General features: G+C 59.9%; 2 protein-coding genes across 2 annotated transcripts in view; one reads left to right on the forward strand and one right to left on the reverse strand.

Moving 5' to 3' along the window:
- Positions 1 to 19,433, forward strand: part of SH3GL1 (SH3-domain GRB2-like 1) — a 31,768-nt gene extending 12,335 nt beyond the window's left edge. The window contains exons 2-10 of the mRNA XM_004689337.2: positions 13,941 to 14,009; positions 14,284 to 14,356; positions 15,170 to 15,313; positions 15,694 to 15,827; positions 15,995 to 16,153; positions 16,497 to 16,600; positions 17,252 to 17,376; positions 17,501 to 17,557; positions 18,091 to 19,433. Of these exons, the coding sequence (XP_004689394.1) occupies positions 13,941 to 14,009; positions 14,284 to 14,356; positions 15,170 to 15,313; positions 15,694 to 15,827; positions 15,995 to 16,153; positions 16,497 to 16,600; positions 17,252 to 17,376; positions 17,501 to 17,557; positions 18,091 to 18,287 (1,062 nt within the window). The 3' untranslated portion in view covers positions 18,288 to 19,433. The remainder of the gene's footprint in view (positions 1 to 13,940; positions 14,010 to 14,283; positions 14,357 to 15,169; positions 15,314 to 15,693; positions 15,828 to 15,994; positions 16,154 to 16,496; positions 16,601 to 17,251; positions 17,377 to 17,500; positions 17,558 to 18,090) is intronic.
- A 252-nt stretch (positions 19,434 to 19,685) lies between these two features.
- The window catches only part of MPND (MPN domain containing), a 9,948-nt gene continuing 1,852 nt past the window's right edge, over positions 19,686 to 27,781 (reverse strand). Inside the window, exons 3-14 of the mRNA XM_012729413.1 lie at positions 27,648 to 27,773; positions 26,780 to 27,016; positions 23,767 to 23,899; positions 23,242 to 23,326; positions 22,956 to 23,052; positions 22,713 to 22,785; positions 22,564 to 22,640; positions 21,938 to 22,106; positions 21,777 to 21,847; positions 21,221 to 21,310; positions 20,580 to 20,672; positions 19,686 to 19,927 (exon numbers count right to left, since the gene is read on the reverse strand). Coding sequence (XP_012584867.1) covers positions 19,841 to 19,927; positions 20,580 to 20,672; positions 21,221 to 21,310; positions 21,777 to 21,847; positions 21,938 to 22,106; positions 22,564 to 22,640; positions 22,713 to 22,785; positions 22,956 to 23,052; positions 23,242 to 23,326; positions 23,767 to 23,899; positions 26,780 to 27,016; positions 27,648 to 27,773 — 1,338 coding nt within the window. The 3' untranslated portion in view covers positions 19,686 to 19,840. The remainder of the gene's footprint in view (positions 19,928 to 20,579; positions 20,673 to 21,220; positions 21,311 to 21,776; positions 21,848 to 21,937; positions 22,107 to 22,563; positions 22,641 to 22,712; positions 22,786 to 22,955; positions 23,053 to 23,241; positions 23,327 to 23,766; positions 23,900 to 26,779; positions 27,017 to 27,647; positions 27,774 to 27,781) is intronic.

Genomic DNA, 27,781 nt, shown 5'->3' on the forward strand with positions numbered 1-27,781 from the left:
TGTGTGTGTGTGTGTGTGTGTGTGTGTGTGTGTGTGTGTTTTGTTCCTTATTAACTCTCCTCTCCAACTTAGTGGCTGAAGTCAGCAAGAAAGTAGGACAGTTGGCTTTGCCAAGTTGACTGACGGGTTACTGTGCCCAGAGAGGCCTCCTGCAGCCACCTTCAGTTGCAGTGATTTACAAAGCAAATCCACAGCTAAGGCCATCAGTCCCTAGTTGCTGGAGTCCCGCCCTGGAGACTCAGAAGTTGGTGAACTGATAGGAAATGCATTACTGTTGCTTACCATGATTCCCATGGATGGTGCAGGAAGCTGGCACACTCCTTTTTATCCCAGAGCCTGGACACTCTCACCAGAACCCTACCGTAATGACTCCCTTCAAATGGTCTTCAAAAGAGGCACTTGTCTCCACATCACCCCTCAACTCTGCTGTCTGTTGCTGCACACGTGCCACCACTCCCTTAACCCCCGTCTGTCCTCACACAGTGCCTGCTTTCTTCCCTCTGCATCCCAAATTCAGCCCACCCTTCAAAGCCAAGTCCAGGGTCACTTCCTGTGGCTCCTACCTGGTTCCCTTCCCTGCAAGGAGGAAGTGGCTTCTCCCGTATAGGTCACTTGTCATAGCTCCAGCTTCTTCACCACTTTTGTGTGCACTTATATTTGTGCCCTTTGGTATAGTTGGCACATATGAAAAGTATTTGCTGAATGAATAAGTACAGCCTCTTGAATGGAGGAATATAACTGACTTTGACTCCAGATTTTTAGCCCCACCCCAACAAAGCAGATCCATTCAGGAAGGAGAGTGTTGCAACCACACGCAGTGATTGCCTGGTTGACTTAGGGCCTTCGGTGACACAGGGCCCGATCCCAGACCCTGGGGAGAAGCTGGGATGACGATTCATAGGGAGGTGTACATTGACTTTGAGTTTGGACATAGGACAGACTTCCCCAGGTGGTGGAGCGAGGTGCCCAGTGCTGAGGTCTTGAGTTGCTGGCCAGCTCTGCTGTATGCTTCCCCATAGCCCAGAAGTGTTAGCCCAGTGTTAGCCTACCAACTCAGTGCTTCCTGAGGAACAGAAGCTGTCCTGGGCTGGGCTATGGCCTTCTAGACCATAACCAATGCGTGGAGAGAGATTTGAAGTTTCTTTAGGCTCCTAGCTCAGGAAGTGGCCACACCAGGTGCTCCTCATACCATGACAACAGGAAGGCCAGGCCTGGGGAGGAGGGCAGGGCCACTCCTACAGAAGACAAAAGTGAAAAATCCAAAACATCACTGTGGAGTGGTGAGAGTCCACTGTCTTGGCAAATGCAGCAAGACCCTCAAACTGTTGGGGGAGTCTTATATACAGAGGCTTCCTGGAGCCGTGCACACTGTCTGGAAGGAGGGGCGAGATGGGGTGCCCTCAGAGGAGGAATCAGCTTAGCCAGCATGGAGGCAGAAAGCTACTTGGCCAGGAGGGCAGGGGCGCCATTGGCTGGCTGGTTGGTGAGAGAGAAGAGGAACCCCAGGTGGGTTGTGCCTCGAGTGCTGCTCCGGACAGTGCCTGCAAGTTTCCTACTCATCTTCCTTAGGCTGAGCCATTATGGCTCCAAGATGTGCTTGTGAGAGGGCTGCTGGGAGACTCATGTTCCCACTTCATTTTTTTGTTTTTAAAGTTTATTTACTTATGCATACAGAACTGGGGTACTGGCCAGAGGTACAGGGGTGGTGAGAAGATTCACCAGAGACCGTGGGGAGCAGAACAGGCCGACTGACAAAGTACACTGCAGGAGGGAGCATCATGTGGGTCAGGAGAGGTCTGCCTCGCCATGTGGGTCACTCCCTGGCTGGGGATTGAACTCACACTGAAGTGGCTGAGGCAACCTTCACAGTGCTGCGCTGTAACCCATTGCACCACCAGGGAGGGCCCACGTTCCCACTTCTTAAAGAGGGATCAACACTGAGCCTTCATTCCAGCAATAGGGTGGGGGTGCTTAAGGCCCCCAGCCCCCAGTGCCTCCATGCTCCCTCAACTCGCCCTTCCTTGCATCACACATGAGTGGCAACCTTAGGTTTCTACACAGTTTATGAATGTTAAAGCTAACTCCCAAGGCATGTCGGTGTCACCCCATTTTACAGTTGAGAAGACAGGGCCAAGACTATTCATTCTTCGCTCTTGCTTAAAGTCTTAGTCCAGGAGATAGAGCCATATCTGCCCCTCCGTTTCCTCACACCCTTTGTATTGCCTCACACCTCTTGGGCACACCCTGACTTTACTCGTTACAAAGCCCATGAGAGCCTCTCCTGTCCCCCACCCCAGAGGGCGAGGCTGCTCACTTGACAGATTTATTTTGTTATCTCAACTACCATTTGAGCGCCTGCTGGGCACCCGGCCTGTGCTGCCCTACTAACCTGTCATGGTAGCTGGCATCACATGCTTGGGGCCAGGAACCCAGCCTCTCTCCAGAGGTGGGACTAGAAAGTGAACCCCAGGGGAGGAGCATGGGCCTGAGCCTCCTGTCAGGTGCTCCCCCATCGTGACCTCGGTGAGCGTGTGCGGCGCGGGCGCATGGCATGGGGCAGGGACACAGCACTTGGCCTGGTGAGTGCCAGGCGTGTCCATGTGGTCCTGGCAGTCCATTCTCGTCTCCACTGTGTCCTCAGGCGTGTGCTGAGTTGGACCGTGATTCAGAGTCTCTCCAGTGCCATGTTGCCAAGATGGTGGCCTTGGCTCAGCTGACCAGTACTCACCCACAGCAGGAGCTGATGTGCTTCCCTCTTCCCTGCTTGCTCAGTGCTGACCCAGATCTTGGGCTTGCAGCTGCTTCTGGTCACCACACCTGAGGAACTGGTCTTGGTGACTGGGCCACCATGGCTGTGAGTCACCTGACACTGCAGCCATTGTCACTGTCTGTTGTGACAGGCAGTCAGCCAAAGGAGGGCTCTCTCCTCAGCAGCCACTCAGAGCCTTTGCCTGGCACTGTCTTCATGCAGGGGCGCCGGGGAGCTCGGAGCACCCCATTTGAACTCAGAGCCCTGTGCCACCCCAGCTCCAGCCCCAGCTGTGTTCAGGTTGTTTCCGTTGGCCTTCGGGGCCTGTTGCCTCTCGGCCTCCTTTCCTGTGCTCATCCTCCCGAATGGCTGCTTTCACTGGGGTTCCTGTTGATAAAAACACACACTTTGGGAGCCCTCTGCCTGGATGTGGGCCAGCTGGGCCTAACGTGTTCAGATTTTTTTCTTTTCTTTGCAAATTCTCCTGAATCTTCTTTCTCAGTGAGGGAACCAGCTGTGGGTAGATGTTGGGCAGAGAGCTGGACCTAGGGCTGGCACCTCTGGCCAAACTTAAGCTGCCTACAAATGACAAAAAGGAAAATGGGGGGAGGGTGCTGCCTCAGCTAAGGTGGTGTGGCGTGCTGAGCCCAGATCCTCTGTGAGGTGGCTTCACCCTCCTAGAGGCACTAGAGCCTCTAATCATTTCTTGCTCACTTCCCCTCACTTGCAGTGGGAGGAGACCACAAACAAACAAGAGCCGTCAGGAGTGATGAGTGGCACGAAATAATGAAGTCAGGGACAGCCCCTGTGAGAAGGGCGTTCTGAGGCCCTATGGGCAGCGCCAAGTCATCACAGGGTCCGGGCAGAAGGAAACGGGGCGAGGCTCTGCAGTGGGGCTGAAATGGGGCCTCTTAGGAACAGAAGACCCAGCCTGGTGCATGGTCAGGTCCGAGGGGGCAGACACTTGAGAGGGAGGCCATACTGGGCCAGGTCGTTCCTGCCTGGGTAAGGGCCAGCAGGGCTGGGAGAGGTGCTTTCTCATTCATAAGGGCTTTAGCAATGGAAGGGGTCTTAGAGACAGGAGCAGGGATACTCCAGCGTGTTGTTGTCGGGAGAGACACAGCCCCTCACTGAGACGGGCTGTAGTGTTTGCATCTTCTGGCATCATGTGCTGTAGAGACTGTTTCAGTGCCCTCTGAAGACTGAGAGTGTTGTACCTCCAGGATTTCCATTCCCCATTTCCCTTCTTTCTGATGGGCTGCTGTTGCGTCAGCTGTGCCGTTGATTAAAGGTGAGTTTTCAGGAAGACCTTATCGTTTCTTCCTGTTTGGGTAACAGGATGATGATCTGTTACCTGACCCCACCACAGTGAACCCCAGCATGCAGATAGAGATGAGAGCTGGTGCTGCCCTGCCCGGGAACTGGGGGCACATATCACCTCATTTGTTTGTGGGTTGGATGTTTCTTTTTATAAGTTTTCATCTGAAATTGATTTCCCCAGTTGGGTGACATGTGGCTTCCCTGCTGTGTCTCACAGATGAGAGGTTTAAATTCAGGAGGCTGGTTTACGCCTAGGCCCTTCAGTGTTGGCTGGAGTCCCGGACGCACGATGGTCCTCAAGCAGATGCTGGCATCACGCAGCAGTGTTGGTAAAGCCCTTGGCATAGCCAGGGGTGCCAACTTGAATTGAGCACCTTGAGACCTCAGAACCCCAGCTCTGAGAGCAGCAGGCCCGTTCCCTCCTGCCCTCCCAGGGGGAGGCCATGTGTGTTTTTTCTGCCTGTGCCCCGCCCTGGCATGCTGCCTGCATTCCTCAGTAGACACTGCAACTTCCACCCTCACCTTTCCCAGTTGCACCTGTCTGATTGTGGCCACTATTTAGGGGCACTGTGCCCTGGACAGGGGTCTACAAAAGGGAGACTGAAATCCAAAGGGCTCCCAGCCAGTGCACGCTTCGCATTTGTGGGAGTCGATCAGGGCAGAGCCGGCCTCCAGGGCGGGTCTTCTGCCTGCAGGCCATGCGTGAGCACAGTGCAGTCCTGGGGGGCCGTCCCCATAGTGACTTGAGTTCCTCGCTCTGGCATCCAGGAGCAGCCGCATTCCTCCGACCGCCTACTCCCAGGGATCTGGGACGCAGGCCCGCGCTCTCCGGGACACAGGCCCACCAGGCAGCCGAGGCAGGTTTGCAGCCTGACCGAGCGCCAGAGGTCTGTGCTCGTTATTAGTCAGCTCCCTCGGTTCCCCAGCCCTGGCAGCCCCACCCATTTCTGAAAATGAGGAAACAAACCAGAAAGGTGCAGGGGGCCTCCAGCGCCAAGTGATTTCAGTCCTGTGGGCCCTCCTGACTGCCCGCCAAGGTTCCCACCCTGCTTGGCGTCGCGCGTGTGCGCACGTGACACTGGCTGGCCTTGGGCAGGCCCGTTTCTAAGGTAGAGACACCTGCGCAGAAGCTGGGGCTCGGCCAGGGGAGCACTGGGGCTCCCCACTGGCTCTGCCTTCCGCCGGGGGTTTTCAAGGGTGACAGCCAGGCCAAGAGGCAGCAGGCCCAAGGAGCTGTGTCGTCTGATGTGTTTCATAGAGACATTGAAAACAAACTCTGACCTCCTCTCAGCTCCTATTGCTGTGCCCCTACTGTAAGCTGTAAGTGTTCCAAGCCCGGGCCTGGCTTTCCAAGGCAAAGAAAACAGGGCCCTCCCAGCACTCAGCAGGGCCCACTTCCTTCCCTAGACTCAGTGAGATTAGCCGAATTGCTGGTTAACCATGAGTGAAAACGAGGAGCAATGTTTGTGCTGCTTGTTTCCTTCTGGGGAAATTCAGCATCTTAGTGGAAACCCCAAAACTGCCCGTTGTTGGCGCCGAAGGTGGCCCAGTGCACCTTCACAGTAAAGAAACTGGGAGTGTCCCTAGCGGGGCCCTGGTACCCTGACCCCAGCCCAGTGCAGTTTGTCTGGGGTGGGGGTACTTAGCCCATGGCTCTGGCCGGCAGACGGCAAGGGCAGCCCCGCCTGTGCCAGTGCTGACAGCCCAGCCCACACCGGCCTAGACACGGTCCTCTCCCCTCTCTCCACGTGGCAGTCAGGCCAGGTGGGGCAGGCACCTGCTCACCCCTCTGGCAGGACCTCTGAGTCACCTAGAGGGATGACAGTACTTCCTTTAAACAGCAGGCTGGAGCACCTTTGTGCCCAGTAAGAAAGGGCCTGACCACCCCAGCACTCACTCTTGTGGCGGTCACAGATCACTAGGCCTCCTACACATCTGCAGCTGGTTTGTCACTCCTCGGGAGGTGAGGAAAGGCAGCCCTGAGACAGGTCTGGGGCATAGCTGACGTGCCACTCTGCCCTTCCAAGATGTGAGAGTGTGGTGGCTGCCAGAGTATGGTGTGGAGGTTGGGCCAGCCAGCCGTCCGTCAGATGGCATCCCAGGTCCCTGGACCCAGGAGCTTGCCATCGGCAGTGGGGATGGTGTGAGAGGCACAAGTGCTCGCGAAAGCCGAGGGACTATCTGGAAGTTGCGCCGAAGCCGAGGCCTCCCAGCTCTGAGAAAGAGTTGGGGTAAGGCTGGCGCAGAACTAAGGGGCAGGGAGGGCTGCAGCTCCCAGACCAGGCAGTAGTGTGGAGGGGACTCAGGGGCCATGGGTGGAAGGTTCTGGACAGTAACTAAAACGAGGTCTAGGGGAGGAAAGCCTGAGGCCTGGGGAGAAATGAGGAGAATTAGAAAGGAGGCAGGTGTGAGCTTGCCCAAGGTAGGATAGGAAGGACAGGTGTTGCCTGGCTGGGGGACCCCTCAGCTGGCTTGCCCTTGCAGCCTGCAGGGCCTGAGGAACAGGTCTCTCTGGAGCCCCTCTGTGACCTGACCAGAAGTAGAGCTGGCACCCCAGTCTCCAGCCCAGGCCCAGACGGCAGTCCTTTTGCTCAGAGAAGCCCTGGGGTTTCAGAGGCCACTGCCTTTCCCTTGGGATTTGGCTCCCAGCGAGCCCCATGCACTGTGCAGAGGAGTGTCTGTCTTGTCTCCTGGGACCTGATCTGGGTTAGTGCTACCTGATTTGGGGCTTCCCGGTGAAAAATGACTCAGTAGTCTTTTTCGTGGTGGGTCATTTCCATGCTCCCATCACGAAGACTGCCCTTAAAGCACTTTCAGCTTTGATCTGGAGGAGAAAAGGAAACATGTGTCTGGAGGAACAGAGGGTCCCGGGGAGTCCTGGGGGTTTCAGAATTCCTGGTATGCCAAAGGAAGTTCTGACGTGGGCACTTCCGTCTGTGGGCTCAACAAAGAGGTGGTGACTTGTTCTTCGTCAGCTGACAAATATTTACAAAGGACCCTGGGACAGCCAAGTTTCTCACCTACTGCCAAAGCTGTCTTCCTTCTGACCCACCTCCTTGATTTCTACCCTTTGGTTCTACCTAGTTGAAGTGTGAAGGTTCACTTGGCACAAACGATGTTTCTGTGGCCCCTCTCCAGCCCCATGCTTTGTGACCTTCACTTTCAGAGCCACTTGGGGGCTCTGAGCTGCCTGGAATCAGAGCGCCGCCCCGACTGCGAGCATTTCAGAATCCAAGGGCTTAGGCTTTGGAAATTTTCCAAAGTATCCTGGCAGTCCAGGACCACTGAAGGCGTTCAGACAGGGATGGCGGCCGTGGGAGCAGGGGGCCTCAGCGTGTCTGCTGTGCCGCCAAGACCCCACTCCAGTCACCGTTCCGTTCCGAGTCAGCTGGCCAGAGGGTGCACTGTCAGTGTCTTCCAGGTGGCCCAGGGGCGCAAGCAGGGACGGGAGATGGGAGGAGCCCACGGCGCTGTGTGCGGCTGGGTCAGCCTCTGAGCCACGCAGCAGAAGCCCGTGGAGGAAGTCAGAAGGGCTGCTCAGGTGCAGAGTGCTGGTGCTCCTGGAGGCCAGCAGGGAGAGACGCAGTTGGAAGGGATTTAACTTAAATGGAAAGTGTCCGTCCTGTGTCCCCTTCCCATACACTGCCATCATCCCAGCTCAGGAATTCCTCAGTCCTGTCCAGGGGCAGCCTCTTGGGGCCTCCGTGTCTGCCTGTTGTATGCAGGGGCCATCTGACACCTCCTGGTGGCTCTCTGAGGCCCCACAGGCTCAGCCCCCTGCCCCTGCTTAGGGACGGGCCGTGGCACAGGGTGGACCCAGCAGCCCACCAGGATGGCGTCACTTTCCACCTTCATCCCTCCGCATCCTCATCTGCCAAACAGGCACCCACCCCCGCCCAGCTAGTAGATGCAACGGTTAATGGCTTGATGCGTGGAAGGTCCGACATGGTGCCTGGCATTCAGTGGGCCAGGAGTGGCTGCCCGTACCTGTGTCTCACCCTCGGCCTGCCCTTCCTTCCGGCTCTGCGCTGTGACTTACCCAGCCAGGCCATGTCCCATTGCTGCTTGACCTGTTTACATCTCTCTGCTGGCACTCAACATGATCTCCGTGTTGCTCTCATATGAGGTGTTCTTATCTCCCTCCCCGGAGGGGCACTGGAGACCAGGGTAGACCAGATCCCCCGGGCGCCCCCCAGCCCATCACGTGGCAGGGCAGTGGGCAGCGCAGGCCTGCTGCCACCTGTGAATGAGACTCAACCCACTCCTGACAGTGCTGGTCAGAGCAGAGGTGCTCACACCTCAATGCCAGTGGCCACAGTGCCTCTGCTGGTGCCACCACCCCCTGGCCCAGATCTGGAGAATGGCACGACAGCTGGGCCTGGGCACTCAAGGCCACGCCTATCTTTCCCATGCCGATCATTCCGACTTCTCCTGTCAGTGCCTGTGAGTGGTGTCTTCCCTCTGGGGCAGATCCCAGGCTGGACCCTCACAGAAGAGGGAGAGAGCTGGCCTGGCACCTGCAGACAAGTAGGAAGAAGTAAGCCAGGCAGAGGGCAGGCGGGGAAGCTGGGACGAGAGAAGTTTAACCTGTGAGGTGGTCCTCAGGCCGCCCAGAGCAAGGCAGTTGGACCAGCCCTGAAGACGCAGAAGTAGGAAAGTGTGGCTTGTGCATACTGGCTACCAGGCCTTCGCTCCTGGAGCCAGCTTCCTCCTCCTCCCTTTCTCCCTTAAACTCTTAATTTGTCAAAGCCAGTCGCCTGCCTGGGTCGCAGGTCGGGCCTCTGTGAGTTCAGGTCGTTCAGGTCGCTGATCCTGTCATGAGGAACGGTTGGCGCCGTCCCTGGGCAGGACGCAAACTGCTTCTCTGGCCGCCGCAGGTGTGGGATCGCTGTCAGGCAGCACCCCAGCCTCCCACCTCTGTGTTTTCTCAGCTCCTCCAGAGCTGCCCGCCAGTTCTAGGCTCACTTTGCTTCTCTGCTCATGCGGTGAGCAGTGTGTCCCCCACATGTTGTGTCTGCATCAGTCTCTTCTTTTTTATAAGATGTATTTATTGATGCACACAGAACTGGGGTGCAGGCCAGAGGTGCAGGGGTGGTGAGAGGATTCACCAGAGAAAGAGTGGGGAGCAGAACAGGCAGGTTGATGCAGTGCACTGCTGAGGGGAGCAGCAGGGAGACAGGAGAGGTCTGCGCGCCATGAGGGTCACTCCCTGGCCAGGGATCAAACCTGTGCTGAGGTGGCTTTGGGCTTTGGCTAGCTTCCCAGTGCTGCGCTCTAACCCATTACACCACCAGGGAGGGCCCCTGTGCACCAGTCTTGTTCCTCTCCAAGTAGAGCCAGAAGTCTAGAATACTGAATGGCTGCTTTCTCCCATTGGTCCTGTGGCTGCTCTTCATGGTGAATGTGTGGGGCAGAAGACCTGGGCTCAAGCCTGAGGAGTTTGTCCACTCACTTCCCGGTGCCAGGCTCAAGTTCACAGAGACGCTGATGCTCCACTGTGGGTGCTGTGTGTGCCATGGCATTGTGAATGTGACCGTTGGAAGTCTGACACGGCCAGAGTGGGGATGCGTGGAGGGGCCCCAGGGAACGCAGCCCAAATGGCTCAGGCATGTGGATCTGGGGTGCTTGTGCCCACTCACTGCCTGTAAGTATAATCAGAGCAGAGTGAGCCTGGACGGGGGCAGGCACATTTCCCCAGGGTTAAATATAATACAAGGGGAATACTGGCCAAACACGGCTGTGCAGTTTCTAGAGGAGCCACCACCGGAGGGAGAGACGTCAAAACCCGGCAGGGGCAGGATTGCTGGCAGGAAGGCCCCAGGGAACTTTCTGCAAGGCCAGTGGTGTTCTGAGGCCAGATTAAACGCTCACTCCTGTGGCGGTCTCGTGACCACAGATCACTGTTCCGCTGTGTCTCACTCAGCGCTCGCACGGGTGGAGGTGCAGTGTGGGGGTGGGCTTCCAGCCAGCCTCCCCTAGAAGAGGGCCAGCGTAGCCCCTCATGAAACAGTCAGTGAGTGCCTGCCGAGGCCTGAGTCACGAGGGAGGGGCATGGCCACCAACCAGGGAGACTTGGCCAGACAAACTAGTAGATCGTGCTGGGTGGGGCTCGGGAGAGGGGTGTGAGGCAGCATCTGAGAGACCAGGAACCAGTCTCACAAAGAGCCGAGTGGTATCCACTGGGCAACAGGCAGGAAACCAAGCAGTGGCCTCGCCCACTGCGTCTCACCTGGTAGGCGCGCCCAGCAGGCCACCTCACCGTGCCTCGGCAGCAGGCTCTGTGGGTCAGGAGCACCGGGCACCTGGACTGGGGCAGAGCCCCGGAGGGCGCTCCCGCTTGGGCAGAGCCAAGGGAGGACCGGCGCAGGTTCACAACGGCACCCACTGTGGGGCCCACTGCCAGTGACTCGGGCTCTGAGTAGCTGGGTGGGGCCCAGGAGTCATGGATTCCACACCACCTTGGTCATGGCCCTTTAGGAGAGTGGACAGTGGCCATCCACCTTCTGCCGGTCCAGCCAGTAGGGACAGCCCCCGCACTAAGAGCTGGGTGCGTGGCTGACCAGCAGATGTGGACAGGAGCATGGACTGTGATCTTAGCCGCAGCTTCTGTACACAGCGTGGGGGACAGTCGGACTATAGTGAGCACCAGGCTGAGGCGGGTGGGAGGTGAGCTCTAATTGGGGTACAGACATGTTATGTCCGCAACCACCTCTGCCACTCCCTGGGCCTGAAAACCTGCATGCAGCCTCCCAACAGGACTGCAATGTTGCGTCCGTCCGGCCTCAGACAGGACCCTCCCACTGCTGCCATCAGCAGGGGCCCAGCTGCCGAGCAGCCAGAGTTGGCTGCTTAGTGACAGTGGCCCTCAGCCCCTGGAAAGGGCCACGCAGGTGGGGCCCAGTCTGTACCTTCAGGGGAGCCCCCACCCCAGCAGGACCGTGTCCCTCCTCCACCACTGTCTGTAGTCCACAGGTACTTTTTTGGTTTTCTCCTTTTCTCTTCAGTTTCTTATAGTTCTTTTGTCTGCTTATGTTGGTGCCAAGACTGTGAGATTTGGAGAGAAGGGACATGGTGGCCGTTAGCTGCCTCCAAGCTACTTGATCTCGGCGCTTCAGAATGGGGTAGAGTGAGGTAGGGATGGGGCTTGAGTGGTCCCCTCAGCTTCCGAGGTGCCTGAGAGCAAGGATGGTTGGGAGACCTGGCCCTTCTGGGCCCTGAGGAACTGTCAGGGGCTCAGGAAGGCCTAGTTCCAGATTCCCGGGGGGCAGATCTCCTGGGAGGGCCCAGACGCATTACAGAATCTGCCCCTAGGAGAAGAATTTGGTCTCCACTCGCAGGTGCCAGGGCCTGCCCTTCCCTCGGCTTTGCACACTGGCACTTCAGCACCCTCCTGGTCCATCAGAATCCTTGTCATGTCAGGCAGCAGGCTCATTTCCTCCTCTAGCAACCACTGAATTTGAGAATGTCCTGTTTTACCATAGTGAAAAGAAGTGAAACTTTTCTGTGAAATAATAACACCCCAAAATCACCTCTGGAGAGACCAAGGTCTTTCCCTCTAAGTTGTGAGCAGAAATGAGAGCGCACCCCTGCCTCTCCTGCGAAGTTTGGCACCCCCTGAAAGACACCTTTAGAGGTGCACTGGAGCATTGCCCCGGCCCCGCTGCAGAGGGAGAGCCCTGTGCCCCGGCGCGGCGAGCTGAGAATCACTGACCCCAGGGCTCGTGGTTCTGTTCCCTCCTGGTCTTGGGAGGAGGCTGGGGATAAAGGTGACGTGGCTGCGCCTGCCCTGGAGTTCTAGAACGTCCCCGTAGGTGGGAAATGACAGTGGTCAGAGGTGTGGACAGCACAAGTGGACAAGTGGCCTGTGCTGACGTGTCTGAGCACGTGCTCAGACAGCAGCTCACAGAAGCCTCCCACGGCTCTGTGGGTGCACACTCTCCCGCACCAGAGGGAGGGACCAAGAGGCCCACCTTTTGCCAGAGACCACCGGTGGGAGACAGTAGACCCTGCCTGGCACCCTGGTAGTCCAGTGTTTCTTCAGGCAGGCAGAGGCCACTCCTGGCCACCAGGACATTGAGGGCAAGCACGTTTGTGTGTAGGCCAGGATTAAATGTGAGGCATTAAATATGCCAGATTGCTGCTGAGGTGTATGCATGCTTGCGTGGGGGCAGGCCTCCTGTCCTGCTCTTCAGACACTGGCCCCCATGGGGCCCCACCGAAGGGCCGCCTCTGTTGGCCTGCTTGTCTCGCAGACATGCCTAGTGTGTTTTGGGGAGGAGCCAGACCCAGTGGTCCACAAGTGTTTCCTGGAAAGGCAAGAATTTGACAGAGAAAGAGGCGTCAGCTCTGTACCCCAATGCCTGGTAAAGGGACTCTAGGGAACCTCATCATAGCTGGCTGAATCATGGCACCGTGAGTGGCCACCTCAGCCCCAGGAGGGGATGTCACTTAGCTGTGGTTGGCCAGGGGCAGGTGTGGGCACTCAGCCCAACTGGAAGGCGTGGCTGGGAGGACGTGAAGAAGCGCCCGCTGCCCTGGTGTGAAGGGGTGAGCCGGCCCGGTCAGGTGGGCCCGGGAGCCTGTAATGCGGGTGCCACCGCCTCCCGTAGGCCCAAGGAGTCGCCTTCTCCAGGGAATTGTTAGAGGACAGCGCTTTGCGTGTCGTACTCACAGCTGAAGCTCTGGGCACCAGCGGCTCTTTCGAGCAGCCTGCCTAGAGCTGCCGCTCCGCTCGCTGGCATCCTGGTCCCCACAGCTGGAGCAGTCATAGACCTGTCACATGCAGCCTGAAGGTGACCCAGGGCAGTGGGTTGCGCGCTCAGTCCCCGAGAGTGGCTGTCCCTGTAACGCCCTGGCGCCTCCCTCCAGCGCAGAGAGCGGCGCCTGTCACATCTCCACGCTGCCTCATTTATAACTTCTCACGTGCGCACAGAGGGCAGCGGTGGCTGAGGCGAGATGAGCGGTCTGTCCCGGGCCATCCTTGCTGAGCGTGGCCGAGTCTTACCCGCCTGGCCTCCTGCGCAGCTCCCCTGGCCTCCACGTGCCCTCCCAGGGCCTGCCTTAGCGTGCTGCAGGCCCGGGGCGCGTCCCGCCCTGCCACGTCCCTTGGAGCCCTGAGGTCACAAGCAGATTGGCCTCCGGTCTCTGGGTTGCCCTTTGCAGCTCTGGAATTTCCTCATGTTCCACACCCGGTGCCAAGGTGTGATCTGTGAAATGAGTGTCTCCCTGCGTCCCCTCTGGGCTGGGCGCCTTTCTGCCTCAGTGAGCGCAGAGGGAAGAGAGCATCTCAGTGCTTGTCGCTGCTCCAGACCTTGTAAAACGCACGTCCTCTGTGTGCAGGCAGGGGTGGGTTCCCGAGAGCAGGTACAGACCCCAGGCCAGGGTGAGGGGTGCAGCTTCCTCGCTTCGGCTCCCCTCATGGCCTTTGGCTGGTGTTAGCACTACCAAGTGTCAGCAGTTTGTTTTAAAGAAAGCGAGCACATTTGAGAATGATAGGAGCAGGTCCCCAAACCTGTATTTGCAGGAGCATTGCAGGCACAGGCAGAATCGGCGTCCTCTGCAGCTCTCCTGCCCTCACCCTCACGCCAGGGCTGGCGGCCTCACTGTGTCCACAGCTCACACCGTCTGTAACCCGCAGTAGTTTTTCCCAGGGCATCGGAATGCCCTGCTACTGGGGTGAACCCCCACCTGGGAAGCTCCCGCCTGGGGGCAGGCCCCCTCCCTTTCCAGGGCAGCTCAGAGGTGGGGTCCTCCGCCACCTCTGGATTGCAGCCTCCCGGGCTCTTGCCAGTGGCCAGGGGGAAGCCATCTTGGGTGTCCTGACCCCTAGACCTCTTTCTGAGGCTCACGCTCTTCTCCCTCTGTCCTGCAGCTGGTCAGTGAGAAGGTTGGAGGGGCTGAAGGGACCAAGCTTGACGATGACTTCAAAGAGATGGAGAAGGTGAGGGGAGTGTCTACCCGCTGGTGCCCTCTCGTGAGCCCGTGTGTGTCCAGCTCTGACACTGAGTGGGGGGAAGAGGGGCTGAGGGTAGGGAACGGCCACAAGATAGGCTAGGTGCGCACCCCAAGAAGCAGCGAGTAGCCCTTGTGGGGCTCTGGCAGGTGGTGGGTGGGGAGCAGGACCTTCTCCCACACAAGGACTACCCAGGCCATACACCTGGTTTGGCCTCAGGCACCACCATATTGACAAAGTCCCACAAGTCGCCTCTTTGCAGAAGGTGGACGTTACCAGCAAGGCTGTCACAGAAGTGCTGGCCAGGACCATTGAGTACCTGCAGCCCAACCCAGGTAAGGGGTGCCAGCAGCCACACAGCCTCCGTGTGCATTTGGGGACCTTCCTAAGGTCAGGGCATGAGAGGGGACGTATGTGCTCCGGGACCAAAACGCCCAGCGGTGGACACGTTCAGGCATGGCCAGTTCAGGAGTCCGGAGCTTGGCCTGCGGTCATACTTTCCTTTCCACCTTATCTGTCAGCTCATTCCTCATTCCAGCCCTAGGCTTCATTGAGCCCTCAGCCAAAGGTCCCACAGAGAAAGCATTTTCCTCAGCCAACCCACTCGGCCAGTTTGCTCGTCCCCAGTGTGCCACGCCGTATGGTTCCTCCTGGAGCACACAGGGATTCTCCTGGGCTGAGTGGAGGGAGGGCCTTTCCCTGAGGAAATTCTCAGTGCTGGTTTCTGTGGCAAGAGGTGATAGCATAACACGCAGGACCCCAGCTGTGTCCACTCATGCCTGTGTCAGGGTCAGACTTGAGAAGCAGAGGTACAGCTCCTTGCCCACCAGGGCAGAGCTGCCTCTCTTGGGCATTCCTCCCCAGGCCCAGGAGAGGTGGTTTTCATCAGAGGGCAGACCCTGGGGGCCCTTGGTACCATGCTGGGTGCCCAGATCAGGAGTGCTCCCTCTCCCAGACCACTGCTCTCTGCATCATGACCAGCAGGAGCGCACCAGGGTGTCTCCTCATGGCTTGGCCCTGGGCAGGTGCAAAAAGTGAGGTTCCCTGGGCTGAAAGAATGCTCTAGAAACAAGCAGGTATCAGAGGGTAAGGTCTAGTGGTGCAGGAGACTTGGGGGTTGATGCTCACGTCCACCTGCTCTGTTCCAGCCTCACGGGCCAAGCTGACGATGCTCAACACGGTGTCTAAGATCCGAGGGCAGGTGAAGAATCCCGGCTACCCACAGTCAGAGGGCCTCCTGGGCGAGTGCATGATCCGCCATGGGAAGGAGCTGGGCGGCGAGTCCAACTTTGGTGAGAGTCAGGGAGGCCGGGGTAGGGGGGAAGGGTGAGACCCAGGGGGTGACAGGCTGATGCTTCCCTCCCTTAATTTCAGAATCTTCTCCAGGACTGGTTAGGCTCTTGGGGACAGCCAAGGTTCCCTCTGGCCCGTGAGGGTTGAGGAAGGATCTTGAGTGGCCCCCCTCACCCTGGCTAGTTGGGCACAAGCCCGCCCCACCTGCGAGTGTGGGGCTGGCTTCTGAATGCAGCACCAGCAACACCTGCCCTTCTTTGGCTATAGTTCAGACCTGATGGTCCCTTGTGTTCTGAGTTCTGGGCCCTTGGCCAGGAGTACAGAGGCCTCACAGCCCCTAGGCTGGGCCTCCAGTCAGCTTCTCCCCGCCCTCCTGCAGGTGACGCCCTGCTAGATGCCGGGGAATCCATGAAGCGCCTGGCAGAGGTGAAGGACTCCCTGGATATTGAGGTCAAGCAGAACTTCATTGACCCCCTCCAGAATCTGTGTGACAAAGACCTGAAGGAGATCCAGGTACCCTCCCTCGGGCCCCCGCCCCCGCCCCAGCGTCCCTGGCTGAGAGGGTAAGCTCCCTGTGCCCACATGTGCATGTTTGCAGCCGAGCCCGGGGTAGGTTTCCCAGCGCGGAGGCCTTACGCCAAGGCCCTGACCCCAGCGTGACTCCTCTCCCCACCTCCCAGCACCACCTGAAGAAGCTGGAGGGCCGGCGGCTGGACTTCGACTACAAGAAGAAGCGGCAGGGCAAGATCCCCGACGAGGAGCTGCGCCAGGCTATGGAGAAGTTCGAGGAGTCCAAGGAGGTGGCCGAAACAAGCATGCACAACCTCCTGGAAACCGACGTACGCTCGGGGCCGGGGCCTCCCCTCCCACAGTGGCCCCGGGAGAGCCCTGGGGTGGGGGCCGGGGTGGGTCCGAGCTGGGCGCCAGCTTCCTCAGGCTGTAATTGCCTGTTCAGGAGACCAGGCAGCCTCTTGAGGCTTGGGGTCTCCTCTGGGGCTCTGCTGGGGCTGGTGCAGGGCCCCAGCACCAGGTCAGGCAGACAGGCCGGTCCTGCGGCTGGACAAGCCCAGGAGATGCCCTGCTGGAGGCAGCCCCTCGGCCCTCTGCTCGCCCGCAGGTCGAGCAGGTGAGCCAGCTCTCTGCCCTGGGGAGGCAGCCCCTCAGCCCTCTGCTCGCCCGCAGGTTGAGCAGGTGAGCCAGCTCTCAGCCCTGGTGGACGCCCAGCTGGACTACCACCGGCAGGCCGTGCAGATCCTGGACGAGCTGGCCGACAAGCTCAAGCGGAGGTGAGCCCCGGGCCCTGCCTTCTCGGGGGCCTCACCTGCTCTCTGCTGGTCTGCGAAGCCCCAGCTTCCCTGGGAGACTGGAGTCACCCCCAGGAGCCTCGGGCCAGCCCTTTCGGGCCAACACTGCCCTGTGCGCTCTGCAGGGGCAGTGCGGTGCCCCGCTCTGACCCAGCCCTACCTCCAGCACGTTCCAGAGCCGGGAGTGGGCTTCCTGTGGGGCGGAGGTCCCTCAGGGAGGGTGGAAGAGGGATGGGGGGACGAGAGTCTTCAGGCCGGGGGCCCCTTCCCACTCTTCCCTGACACGGGCTGTGGGGTCTTTGAGCTCCCCTCTCCCAGGAGAGTCTCAGAACCAGTCAGCCTCCACGACCTGAGAAGGAAGCCTTAGGTGACACATTCTCTGGGGAAGCATGGAAGACACCAGCTGCCCGGAGGGCCCCAGGGTGGACCTGGGGAAGGATCTGACTGGTGAGCAGTCTGAACTGCTCGAGTCAAGGCTGCCAGCTGAGGGCCTTGGTTGGGCCCTTCTGGCCTCAGTATCCCGCCAGACTCAGGCCCTTGTTTGTTGCCTGCTGTCCTGGGCCAGCAGCACCAGAGATGGGGTTTGGGGCTAGTCCCTGACCTTGCCTGCTGACAGTTTACCCCCACACACAGGATGCGGGAAGCTTCTTCTCGCCCCAAGCGGGAATACAAGCCCAAGCCCCAGGAACCTTTCGACCTCGGAGAGCCAGAGCAGTCCAATGGGGGCTTCCCCTGCACCACAGCCCCCAAGATCACAGGTACTGACTGTGGAGGGGCCCATCGCCCCAAGGCCCCTGGGGTCACTCCCAGCCACTGCCCCAGGCAGACGTGGGCAGGGCGCCTACCCTGGCACGGGCAAACCACCGCTCTTGTCTCCCACAGCGTCGTCGTCTTTCCGTTCTTCAGACAAGCCCATCCGGACCCCCAGCCGCAGTATGCGTGAGTGCTCCCAGCCTCAGTTTGTGACACAGCCTTCTAGTCTGTTCCAGAAGGGTCTTCCTCCTCTTCCCCTTCTCTAGAAGAACTGGACACCACTGTGGTTGGGCCTGTTGAATAAGGGAGGAACTGACCAGGCCTCAGCCTCCCTGTGAGCCGGGAGCACAGCTCTCGCTCCTGTGCACCTTCCCCCAACTGGCTCTCCAGATGGCATCTGAGGCTTGTAGCTTTCAGTCATCCTGGGTGACACTGGTGGCCGAGGGTACTTTCGTAACCGCTTAAGAGCCAGCTCTGTCCCATCTGTCATTTGCTCCTTCTGAGTAACCGAAGGGAGCAACAGGAATGGGGAAGCAGTTCTTCGGGGGGGACCAAGGGTCAGTGAAGCCTTAGGACTAGGTGGGCCCCGGGCCAGGCCCCAGCCGACACCAGAAGGGCAGGCGGGGGCAGCGAGGGGCCCCGGAGGTCTGAGCTGATCCCAGAGCTGGCGCGAACGTGCTAGCCCCGTCCTTACCTCCGGTGTCTCGCCGTCTCCGCAGCTCCCCTGGACCAGCCGAGCTGCAAGGCCCTGTATGACTTCGAGCCTGAGAATGACGGGGAGCTGGGCTTCCGCGAGGGCGACATCATCACGCTGACCAACCAGATCGATGAGAACTGGTACGAGGGCATGCTCCACGGCCAGTCCGGCTTCTTCCCCCTCAGCTACGTGGAGGTGCTGGTGCCCCTGCCACAGTGACCGCAGCGGCCCAGCCCCTCCGTCCAGTCCTGCCCTGCATTCCCCGTGGGCTGCCGGCGGCACGCACCCTGCCGTGAGGCAGAGCTGTGCAGGGCGGCTGTGGAGGCCGTCCTGGGGTCCGAGGAGGCGAGGGCTTTGTTTACACACGCTCGCCTGGTGGTGGGCGCCCTGTCCCCACGCCATGGCCCTGGGCAGTGTTCCTCCTTCCTTGTGCTCAGACTCCTCCTGCCGTCCGCGGCTGGCCCAGGGGCTAACACTAAGGTGCTCTTACAAACACTAACCCTCCGCACGGGGCTGCCGGCTCCAGGTGGCCCCCACCCCGTCTCTCTCTCTCTCTCACACACACACATTGTTAAAGGGAGGGGACTGCGTGTCTGTATGATGGGGTGGCCCAGGGGACCCTACCAGGACTCCCCACCCTGCCCTAAACCCCCACACCATTTCCTTCCCAGCCTGTTGCTGGCGATGGGCCCCACCTTGACTCCGGGGCTCCCCAGGCCCCTGCACACACACAGCTGCCACCTCACTGAGAGCCATTCCCCTCCCCTCAGACCTGGGGAGAGGGCCTGGGGACCGCGGGCCAGCTCACCCTCAAGAGCACTTGGGCCACACACACCCACTCCTCTTGCCCTCAGTTCTTCCAGTGGGCTCCCCGATCCAGCCCTGCCTAGGGGGGCTTCTCTCAGGCGTAGGCTGCCACACCGGCTGCTTGCACCACAGACACGCACACATGGGACCAGGGGAGCGCCCCAGCCTCTGCTCTTTGAAGGTCAAGTGCAAAGGCTTTCATGCGTGAATGCCATGGACCCTGGCTTGTGGGGCGTCCCCACCCCAAGCCAGCCGCCACCGCCCCAGCCATTCCCACCCGAACAAGGCAGGGAACAGCCCAGCAACAGGGCCCCAGCCCCAAGCTGCTTCTCTTGCCTGACCCAAAAATTGGTTAAATGGGAGGACTTTGCCTGGTTCACATTCCCCCTCTCCAGTGACCCCACAAAACCCCCAGGACACCAGGCTGCACTCACCCCTGAGCCTCCCCTCATCACCATTACTCAGGGGAGGCTAAGACCAGCAGCCCCGGTCATAGTCTAGACCAGATGGATATGTAATTCTGACTTTTTTAAGAAGTATTAAATGTCTCTTTCTATAGCCTCTCGCCTGGTTGTGGAGTGGGGTGGACATTCCCCCACCTGCCCAGACTCGGGGTCCCTGGTCGGGACAGCCACATGGCCTCCCACCGTCCAGCGGGCTGGGGGGAGTGGTGACTGTCGCTTGCCCGGGCTGCCCTGCAGGTAGCCCGTCCGCACGGCCCTGTCCTCATCCTCTCTCACACCCCTGGAGTCCCTCCCCTGCAGGCGGGGCTGCGCCTGCTCCCTGCCCAGACACAGACCGAGGCCTGCTGCGTGTCTCCTTTATTGTCTGGGCCCTACCGTCACAGGCCGAGTCCCAGGGAGGGCGCCGCACATCCACCAACAGCCCTGGACCTGTCCTCGCTGGTCCGGCAGCAGGGTCCGGGTGCCCAGAGTCTGACAGTCCCCGCTCTGCCGGGCCCTCGGTTAGTTGCCTTGCTTGAGGATGCTGTAAACTTGCTCCAGCACGTGGCACAGACCCTGGTCCTTGGGTGTCCTGCTGGCGAGGGAGATCTGAAACCAGCAGAGCCAGGCCTCAGCACTGCACACGGCGGCGCTCTGTGCTCTCTCCATGCTGACCACTGCCGCCCACCCCCACAGCAGCCCCACTGTGGTGTGGGGCGTGTCCCCAGATCCTGCCCCCCACCAGCCCAGCGCTGAGTGGAAACTAATCCTGGTCAGTTTAAGTTTAAACAAAAGAAGCAAACACTGAAACTACATTTTTCGGCTAAGCAGAACTGAGAATGACTTTGAAACAGAAAACAGACACAAGAAGCCTCCACGTCTTAGCCAAATACCCAGCTGGTTGAAACGTGCGGCAGGCAAGCTGGGGGAGCACATTTGCACGCTGCACTTCGACCACCTTTGCTGCCCTTCAGGCTCTGAAGCAGATCCGGCCTGCTGCGCCCTCCCAGGTAGCACCGGAGGAAACCGGTCAGCCCCGCACGCCAGGGTCGCCCGGTTTTTATGTCCCTCTGCATTTCGAGGGTGACCTTGACCGCCATCACCACCCCTGTGTGGCCAGACAAGGCTTTTTTGTGGCAGTTACCTTCTGACTGAAACACACTGGTTCAGGACAAATTGGGGGTCACTTTCTCAGCCTACGCATGGCTGTGTTCCTCGGGGCTCCCCAAGAATTGCCTCTCTGCAGGAGAGTGAGTCTCACCTTGAGCTTGTCGAGGTAGCTATGCTCCTGGTTCCAGGGCTCCTGGAACTTCACGAGGTCAGGGGCACCCTTATAGAACTCCACCAGCAGCATCTGGGGGAAGGGGTGGGCACCTCTCGCTCTACCCATCCTGCACCAGCAGGGAATGCCAGGCCAGGGCAGGCAGAGAGGACCCAGCAGACAGACCACCGGGGAGTGCCACCCTGAGGGAGGGCGCGACCGACATGGTTCTTTATCCACCAGGCCTGACGCCACTTCCTGGTCCAGCGTCCAGGGACAGTCAGACCGGTTAAGTCAGAGGCGTGACAGACTAGCTCCTTTGTTAAATGCCTGTTGAATCACAGGTATTAATGTTCGTCCAGGTAACACTTAGAGTTCGCTCATGTGTCTCCGCTGGGAGAGTGAGTGGCAGCTGCAGAGGCCAGAGGCTGGAGCACACCTGGCAGGTCCCGAACAGCAGGGAGGCCAGGGAGCGGGAGACAGGAGGGCCCGGGGCAAAGCTGGAGCCTGAGCCACCGGGAAGAGGACTGTGGCCAGGGCACTGATGTGGCCCCTTCAGCCGTGGCCGCTAGAGTCCCAGGAAGCCTCAGCTGTCCCTCCCCCCCTGAAGCCCCAACCCACCCACCCGGGAATGAGCTCACCATCTCGTGAAGGATGTCATTGGTCAGGAAGCTGTCCTGGATGTAGGCCATCTCCACATCCATGGGGATGCCATAGTCACTGGGTCTTTGCTGCCAGGGACACGAGCTGGTCACCACAGCCACCCAGCCTACACCCCAGGACGGTAGGGGCCGCAGCGGGTCCTCCAGGCCTTGCTGGACACAGGGTCGAAGGCGCCGAGCCTGGGGCCTTAGTGGAGCACAGCGGGGCAACTAGGGGCAGGATGGCTCCCCACTCCCGCAGGGAGGTGAGACAGAGCCCTGACCCTGAAATTTCTGCCCAGAGCTGGTTTCTGGCCCTTGGGGAGACATCAAGGTTCAGGAGGGCCCACTTGGTAGCAAGCAGCCTGCTGGCTGTGGAGGGCCCCCCTCAGCATGCACCCCGGTCCTCAGAGCCTCTGATGGGCCAGTCGGGTGTCCACTTGGCAGATGGCAGGCCCTGACGGCAGGCTGCAGCTCTGTCACTGTCAACAAGACCTCGTGGCCCCGCCCCCCCCCAAACTCTGTCCCAGCCTCCCTCGGCAGCCTCCCCACCTACCTCAGGGGGCGGCATCACCCAGAAGGGTGAGATCTTGGACTCTGGGCCCGGGTTGCCAGAGTAGTAAGGGGCTGCAGGAGGACAGAGAGAAGGGGGCTGGGCCTGGGGCTCGAGGGCTGAGGGCAGGCCGAGGGCCGCCCCGGGCCCGAGCCAGGACTTACAGCAGAGCAGGGCTAGGCAGGGCTGGAAGCCGTTGCTGGAGCCCTGCAGCCGCAGCTGGTAGTCCATCTGCGCGTCGATGTCCTGCAGCGAGGGCAGCGCCGGGCTGTGCGGGTGGCTGTGGTACCAGCCGACCAGGGACAGGCCCCGCAGCAGCAGGCTCTGGTAGATCTGGGGGCAGGCGCTAGGCTGAGGCGGGCGGGACAGGGGTCCCCAGCCCAGGTCTGCCCACCCCACTCTGACCCCACTGGCACCCCCAACCCCCACACCCGGTATTTAACGAGTGCCCCGTAACCAGGCACGGGCACACCTCAGTGACCAGAGAGAGACCTGGCATCTAGCCCGGTGCCAGGCAGTAAGCGCTGGTAGGAAAGCTCATTAGGAGGGGAGCGAGGGCTCTTCGGCCTCCTAGCCGGTACCAGGCGCTGTCAACCGAGGCCCAGAGAGCAGGCGCTGGCCACTCGCCGGCCACTCGCCGCGCAGGGCAGGGCGGGAGGGAGCCCCGGCCACGGGCGCAAAGGTGCAGGGCGGCGCTCTCACACCTGCACACTCGCGAGCGTGGCGCTCGAGGCCCTGACGCGGTGTCACCCGCCCGCCCCAAAAAGCCCTGTCCCGGGCAGCCCCTCACCTCCTCCTCGATGGCGGCGGCTGTTTCGCAGTCCCCGAGCCGGCTCCGGCACGGGAAGGCCCTCAGCACCGTGAGCACTGCAAAGGCGCGAGAAGGCATGGCGGGTCTGCAGCCCCAAACCCCCTCAGCACCAGGCCCCAGATACCCACTCTGGCTGTTGATGTCCCAGCGGCCCCCAAGGTAGCCCACAACCTCACTTCGGGTCAGGTGGCTGTGGAAGTCCTGGTGTGGGGGGACATAGGGAGACCAGCTCAGGCTGCGTGCCACGTGCAGAGGGCAGCCCCCTCCCTGTAAACGCTGAGGGCTGTTTACTGGGGGCCCCTGCCTCAGGGGGTTCGTATTTCAGGGACCCCCCACCCTGGACTGCCCCCTCCCAGGCCGTGAGCACACACCAGCAGGAACAGCACATTGCTGGACATGGCCACGTTGAATGGCTGGAACTTGTTGATGGCAGCGAAGGATGTTACTTCTACCAGAGTGTGGGGGTTCCTAGAGGAGCAGGAGGGTCCCACAGTCTCAGGACCCCTTGGGCCCATCCCTCACCCCTCAGCTGCCTCCCCAGCCCGGATAGCCAGCTCAGGGGATCTGAGGCCCATCCCCACCCTGCCCTTGCTCCCCCCACACTGACAAGAGCTCTGTGAAAAGGGGGTGCAGGGGAGCTGGCTCAGGCTGTCTCACCTGCTGGAGTCCCGGCTTCCCAGCATGCAGTAGCGGACAGGAGCCCGGACCTTGTTTTCCAGCCGCTTCCCTGGAAGCATGGCCTCTGGGGGCGCGGGCGGGGGCAAGAGGCCGCATGGCATCAGTCCCTCCCCAGCCCAGAACTGCAGCTTGCGGAGGGCACAGTGCAGGGGAGCAGAGCCCCAAGGGCAGCCTGCGATGAGGATGGGCCTGACCATAGGGGGGCCAGGGAGCCTGGCAGCTGCCTCACAAGCGGCAGGGGGCTGATACGGAAGGGCTGGGGCCGCGGAGCCGTGCAGTTGGGAAAACCAGGCAATTCGGAAGTAAGACTTGGCCACAGGGCAAAGAAGCCGAACGGGGGAGCCAGGAAGTCGGGCTGAGAGACCCAGGCCCGCGCTTATGGGGCCAGGAGGGGAGCGGAGGGAGGAGGCCAGAGCAGACCCTGCCCCAGCTTCTTCCCCACCCACGTTCTGCGGGAGCCCTGTGGGCCCTGTGCTGTGCTCATCACCGCTCATCACCCCTCACCGGCATGGGGCGCCTCCGGGGGGCCCTTCGGCAGTGCTCGCCGCCCCCTGTCCTCCGACGAGACGCCTGCCAGAACCTCCTCCTCCTCTTCATCCATCAGCAGCTCTTCCTCTTCCCCTTCGCTGGCGGGGCTCTAGGGGGTGGGGGTCAGCGACCGGACCCTCAGCGGGGGGCCTCCATTCTCCCCTAGGCCTCAGCTCCTGCTCCACTCCAGGCGTCCACTAGGGGGAGGGCGAGAGCCCAGGCGGCCCAAGGCTCTGGCAGCCCGGCCCGGCTCCTGCCTGCTGCTGCAGTTTGAATCCTGCTCCTGCCTCGGAACTCCCTTCTGGCGAGCAGCTGAGCTCCCCTTGGTCAGAGGGCGCACTGGCCTGAGCACCCTGAGCCCCTAGATGGCGTCAGAGTGAATGAGACCATGTGTGCAAGGCCTTTACAACCGCCTGCTGTTCCATCCATTGAGCCTGAAAAGGCTTTGCCTGAATTATTTTATTAACGTCTTAATAACCTCCTTTGGGCCTCCCTGGCGGCACAAGGTGTTAGGGCGCAGCATTATCCTCCGAAGTCTGCAAAATAACTTCGATCCCCAGCCAGGGAGTGACCCACAAGGCGCAGACCTCTCCTGACCTGCACTGCCCCCCTCAGCAGCGACTTCAGTGGATCCACCTGTTCTGCTCCCCACTCTGACTCTGATGAACCCTCTTATCTCCCTACCCCCGCACCTCTGGCTTGCACCCCAGCTCTTATATGCACAAATAAATCAATCTTTAAAAAAAAAAAATAACAACCTTCCTGCTCTCTGGTAAACTGTTCTTGCTGGGGCAACTCCTCTGTCCAGACTCTGTGGTCACAAATGAATCTGCCCTCACCCCCCGGAACCGCCTTCACGACCCAGGCATTCTCAGCTCCCCGCCTTCCCCCTCAGCTTGTCCCTCTCCGCCCCTAAATGCCCTGGGGCCTCTCCCCTCCCCACTCTGACCCCAGGAGGCCTCTGCCATTGTCCGTTCACCTCAGCAGAGGGCAGCAGCGTCCCTCCGCTGGCTCTGAAGAAAACCTCTTAACCCCACATCTCACCCATCAGCAGATCCTGCCAGTTACCCAGCACATGCCCTTTCTTGGCCCTCAGAGGCCTCATCCACTTCATCATTGCTCCCTAAGCCTGCCCTAGTTCCCACGGAGTGAGCAAGCGGGGAAGAAGGAGGTAAAGGGCTCCCACCTACTTGACAACCCCAGGCCAGCACTGCTCCCGCACCCTCCTTGTCCTCACTCCTTTCTCTCCCACCTCACTTGGCTTCAGCTGTTCCCTCACTGCGCCTCCAGCCTCCCACGCCCCCTGGCTGCCTGCCCTGACCCACCTGCCCATGCACAGGGCTTCCTAGCTGTCCGCAGGGCTCCCTCCCCCCACTTCAGTTCGCAAGCGTCACCCCAGTGACCCAACCCCCAGTCCCCACCCTGCACGCTGCCTCTAACATACCACAACATGGGCCTATTTTCTTTGTCTCTCCCCATGATGGAGATTTTTCTCTTTTTGCTTTCTGCTTTATCCCCAGCACCACGCTCAGGGCCTGGCATAGAATTGGCACTATTTAATAAACACTTGCTGACTGAAAAACCCAACATCACATGAAGGTTAGTCTTACGCATCAGCTTGGCTGGGCTCTAGGACTTAGCCCAGCACTAGTGTAGGGGCTTCTGATAAGGCTTCTGCTGGTATCTATAGTCACCTGTCAATAAAGATTACCCTGGATCGGGCCTGTCTGGTGGCCTAGGGCTTAAGTCTCAGCGCTACCCCAGCCACAGACCACCACAGTGGCCCAAGTTTGATCCCCGGCCAAGGAGGTGACCCACATGGCGCAGCAGACCTCTCCTCTCTCCCCACTGCTCCCCATTCTGTCTCTGGTGAATCCTCTCATGCCCTGCACCTCTGGCCTGTAGCCAATTCCTATATGCATAAATAAATCTTTTTTAAAAATTGTTTTTCATATAAGAGTTGGGGTGCAGGCCAGAGGTGTGGGGGCACGTCAGAGGCTTCACCAGAGACAGAGTGGGGAGCAGAACAGGCAGAGTGATGAAGTATAATGCTGAGGGGAGCAGCTGGGAGACAGGAGCGGTCTGCCGCGCCATGTGGGTCACTCCCTGGCAGGGGATTGAACCAGTGTTGCAGTGACTGTGGACAGCTTCATAGTGCTGTGCCACCAGGAAGGGCCCTAAATAAAATCTTTTTTAAAAACAGATAATATGGGTAGAACTTGATAATATGGGTAGATCTTATTCAATCAGTTGAAGGGCCTGAAGAGTGAAAACAAACTTCTCAGACAAGGAGCCCAGCCTTCGACCACGGTCCACTCTGGCCTGAGGCTCCGGATCGCCAGTGGCCTGCGCATTTCAGACTGCAACCAACCGCGTCTGTCTCACACAGGTAATACCGTCATCTCCATTTTAGTTATGAACAAGACTGAGGCGAGTCCAGGCCAAGTTCACCTCGACGGTGACTATCCAGGGATGATGGCACCCCATCCAAGGCCCTTCTAGAGGCCCTCCCTGGTGGCACAGCGGCGGAAGCACTGTGATGCTCGCCACAGCGGCTTTAGTGTGAGTCCAATCCCTGGCCAGGGAGGGACCCCCAGGGCGCAGCAGACCTCTCCTGTCGCCCCACTGCTCCCCTCAGCAGTGTATCTCAGGGGATCCATCTGTCCTCTCAACACTCCTGCACCTTCTGTATGCATAAATAAAAAAATTTAAAAAAAAAAAAAAAAAAGACTTTCCTAGACCTGATCATTGCTAATGTGCCCAGTTCCCTCAGGTCTCCCCAACACCTGAAGCCCAGCTGTACCTGCTGGTCGTGTGTCCGGAATAGCATGTGCTGCTTTATCTTGTCTCCCCTTTATCTTGCTCTGACAGGCTCCTGCCCATCCCTCAAAGCTCCGGCTCCAGCACCCTCTCCCTGGCCCATCCCTGGCAGAGCGCTATCCAGCTGGTGAGCCCGGGAGGGTTTGCATTGGGGTGCTGAAGGACGCACCTCGTCAGCGGCGGCTGCAGGCACGTGCAGCTGGTGTCGCCGGAGCCAGGCGGCCTTGTACTTGTCCAGCTTCTGGCCCTTATACTTGACGGAGGCCCAGCCACAGCCCGACTTCTTGGCAGGGTTCACCAGCTTCTTGCAGTGGGTGGCCCAGGCGCTGGGGGAGTTGAATACTTGCCCTGTTTCCTGCCACACGATTCTCCCATCCGGCTGCAGATCCCCCATGAACTTCTTCCCCTGTATCAAGAGCAGGCAGGCTGGACCAGGAGCTGGTCCGGGCCCCTCCTCCAGGAAGTTCTCCCTGATTGCACTACCTGGGCTTCTAGGAAGCCTCCAGCACCTGTATGCCCACTCCACATCCCTGATCCTGACCATTCCTAAATGGTCCATATGTCTTTGTCCTCTCACTGGACTGCGAGACCCCTAAGGACAGGGTCCGCCTTGACCTCAGCTATGATCTGAACACCCACAGACAGCTTGGCATACAGCCGTTGCTCAACTCACAAATCTTCATTCACAAGGCCAGCCACAGTAATAGCAGCCCGCACCCTGCAGAACGCTTCATTTGCTTAATCCTCAGCCCCAGGGGAGAGGGAAAAAGTACCATCTCACAACGGGGAGACAGCTCGGAGGGAGAGAGCGCGAGGTCACCCCGCCAAGCAGGCAGCCGGCTCCTCCGACTGCGTTTTCCCTTTGTGGAGCGCCGAGCTGGGTGCATGGCCTTTGGGACCCACAGGGGCTGGCTCTGGGTCTGGTTGCTGGGGCTCCGCTCCCTTCCCCACTCCAGGCCTGCTGCCTGCAGGGCGTACGCGCCTCGCTTTCCCGCTCCTGCCCTGTGCAAAGGGATGGGGGGTCGGAGGTTGCTCACCAGGTAGTAGATGGACAGGACCCCGGCACCCGGCTCCAGCAGCGCGTCCTTGAGCAGCACCCGCAGCGTCACCGCGCGCCTGGTGAGCGAGCCCCCCGGGCCTCCGAAGAGCCCCGGCGCGGACCCCGGCCCGG

Source organism: Condylura cristata, unplaced genomic scaffold, assembly GCF_000260355.1.
Source record: "Condylura cristata isolate star-nosed mole 26May11 unplaced genomic scaffold, ConCri1.0 scaffold00025, whole genome shotgun sequence".
In the NCBI taxonomy this organism is placed as follows: Eukaryota; Metazoa; Chordata; class Mammalia; order Eulipotyphla; family Talpidae; genus Condylura; species Condylura cristata.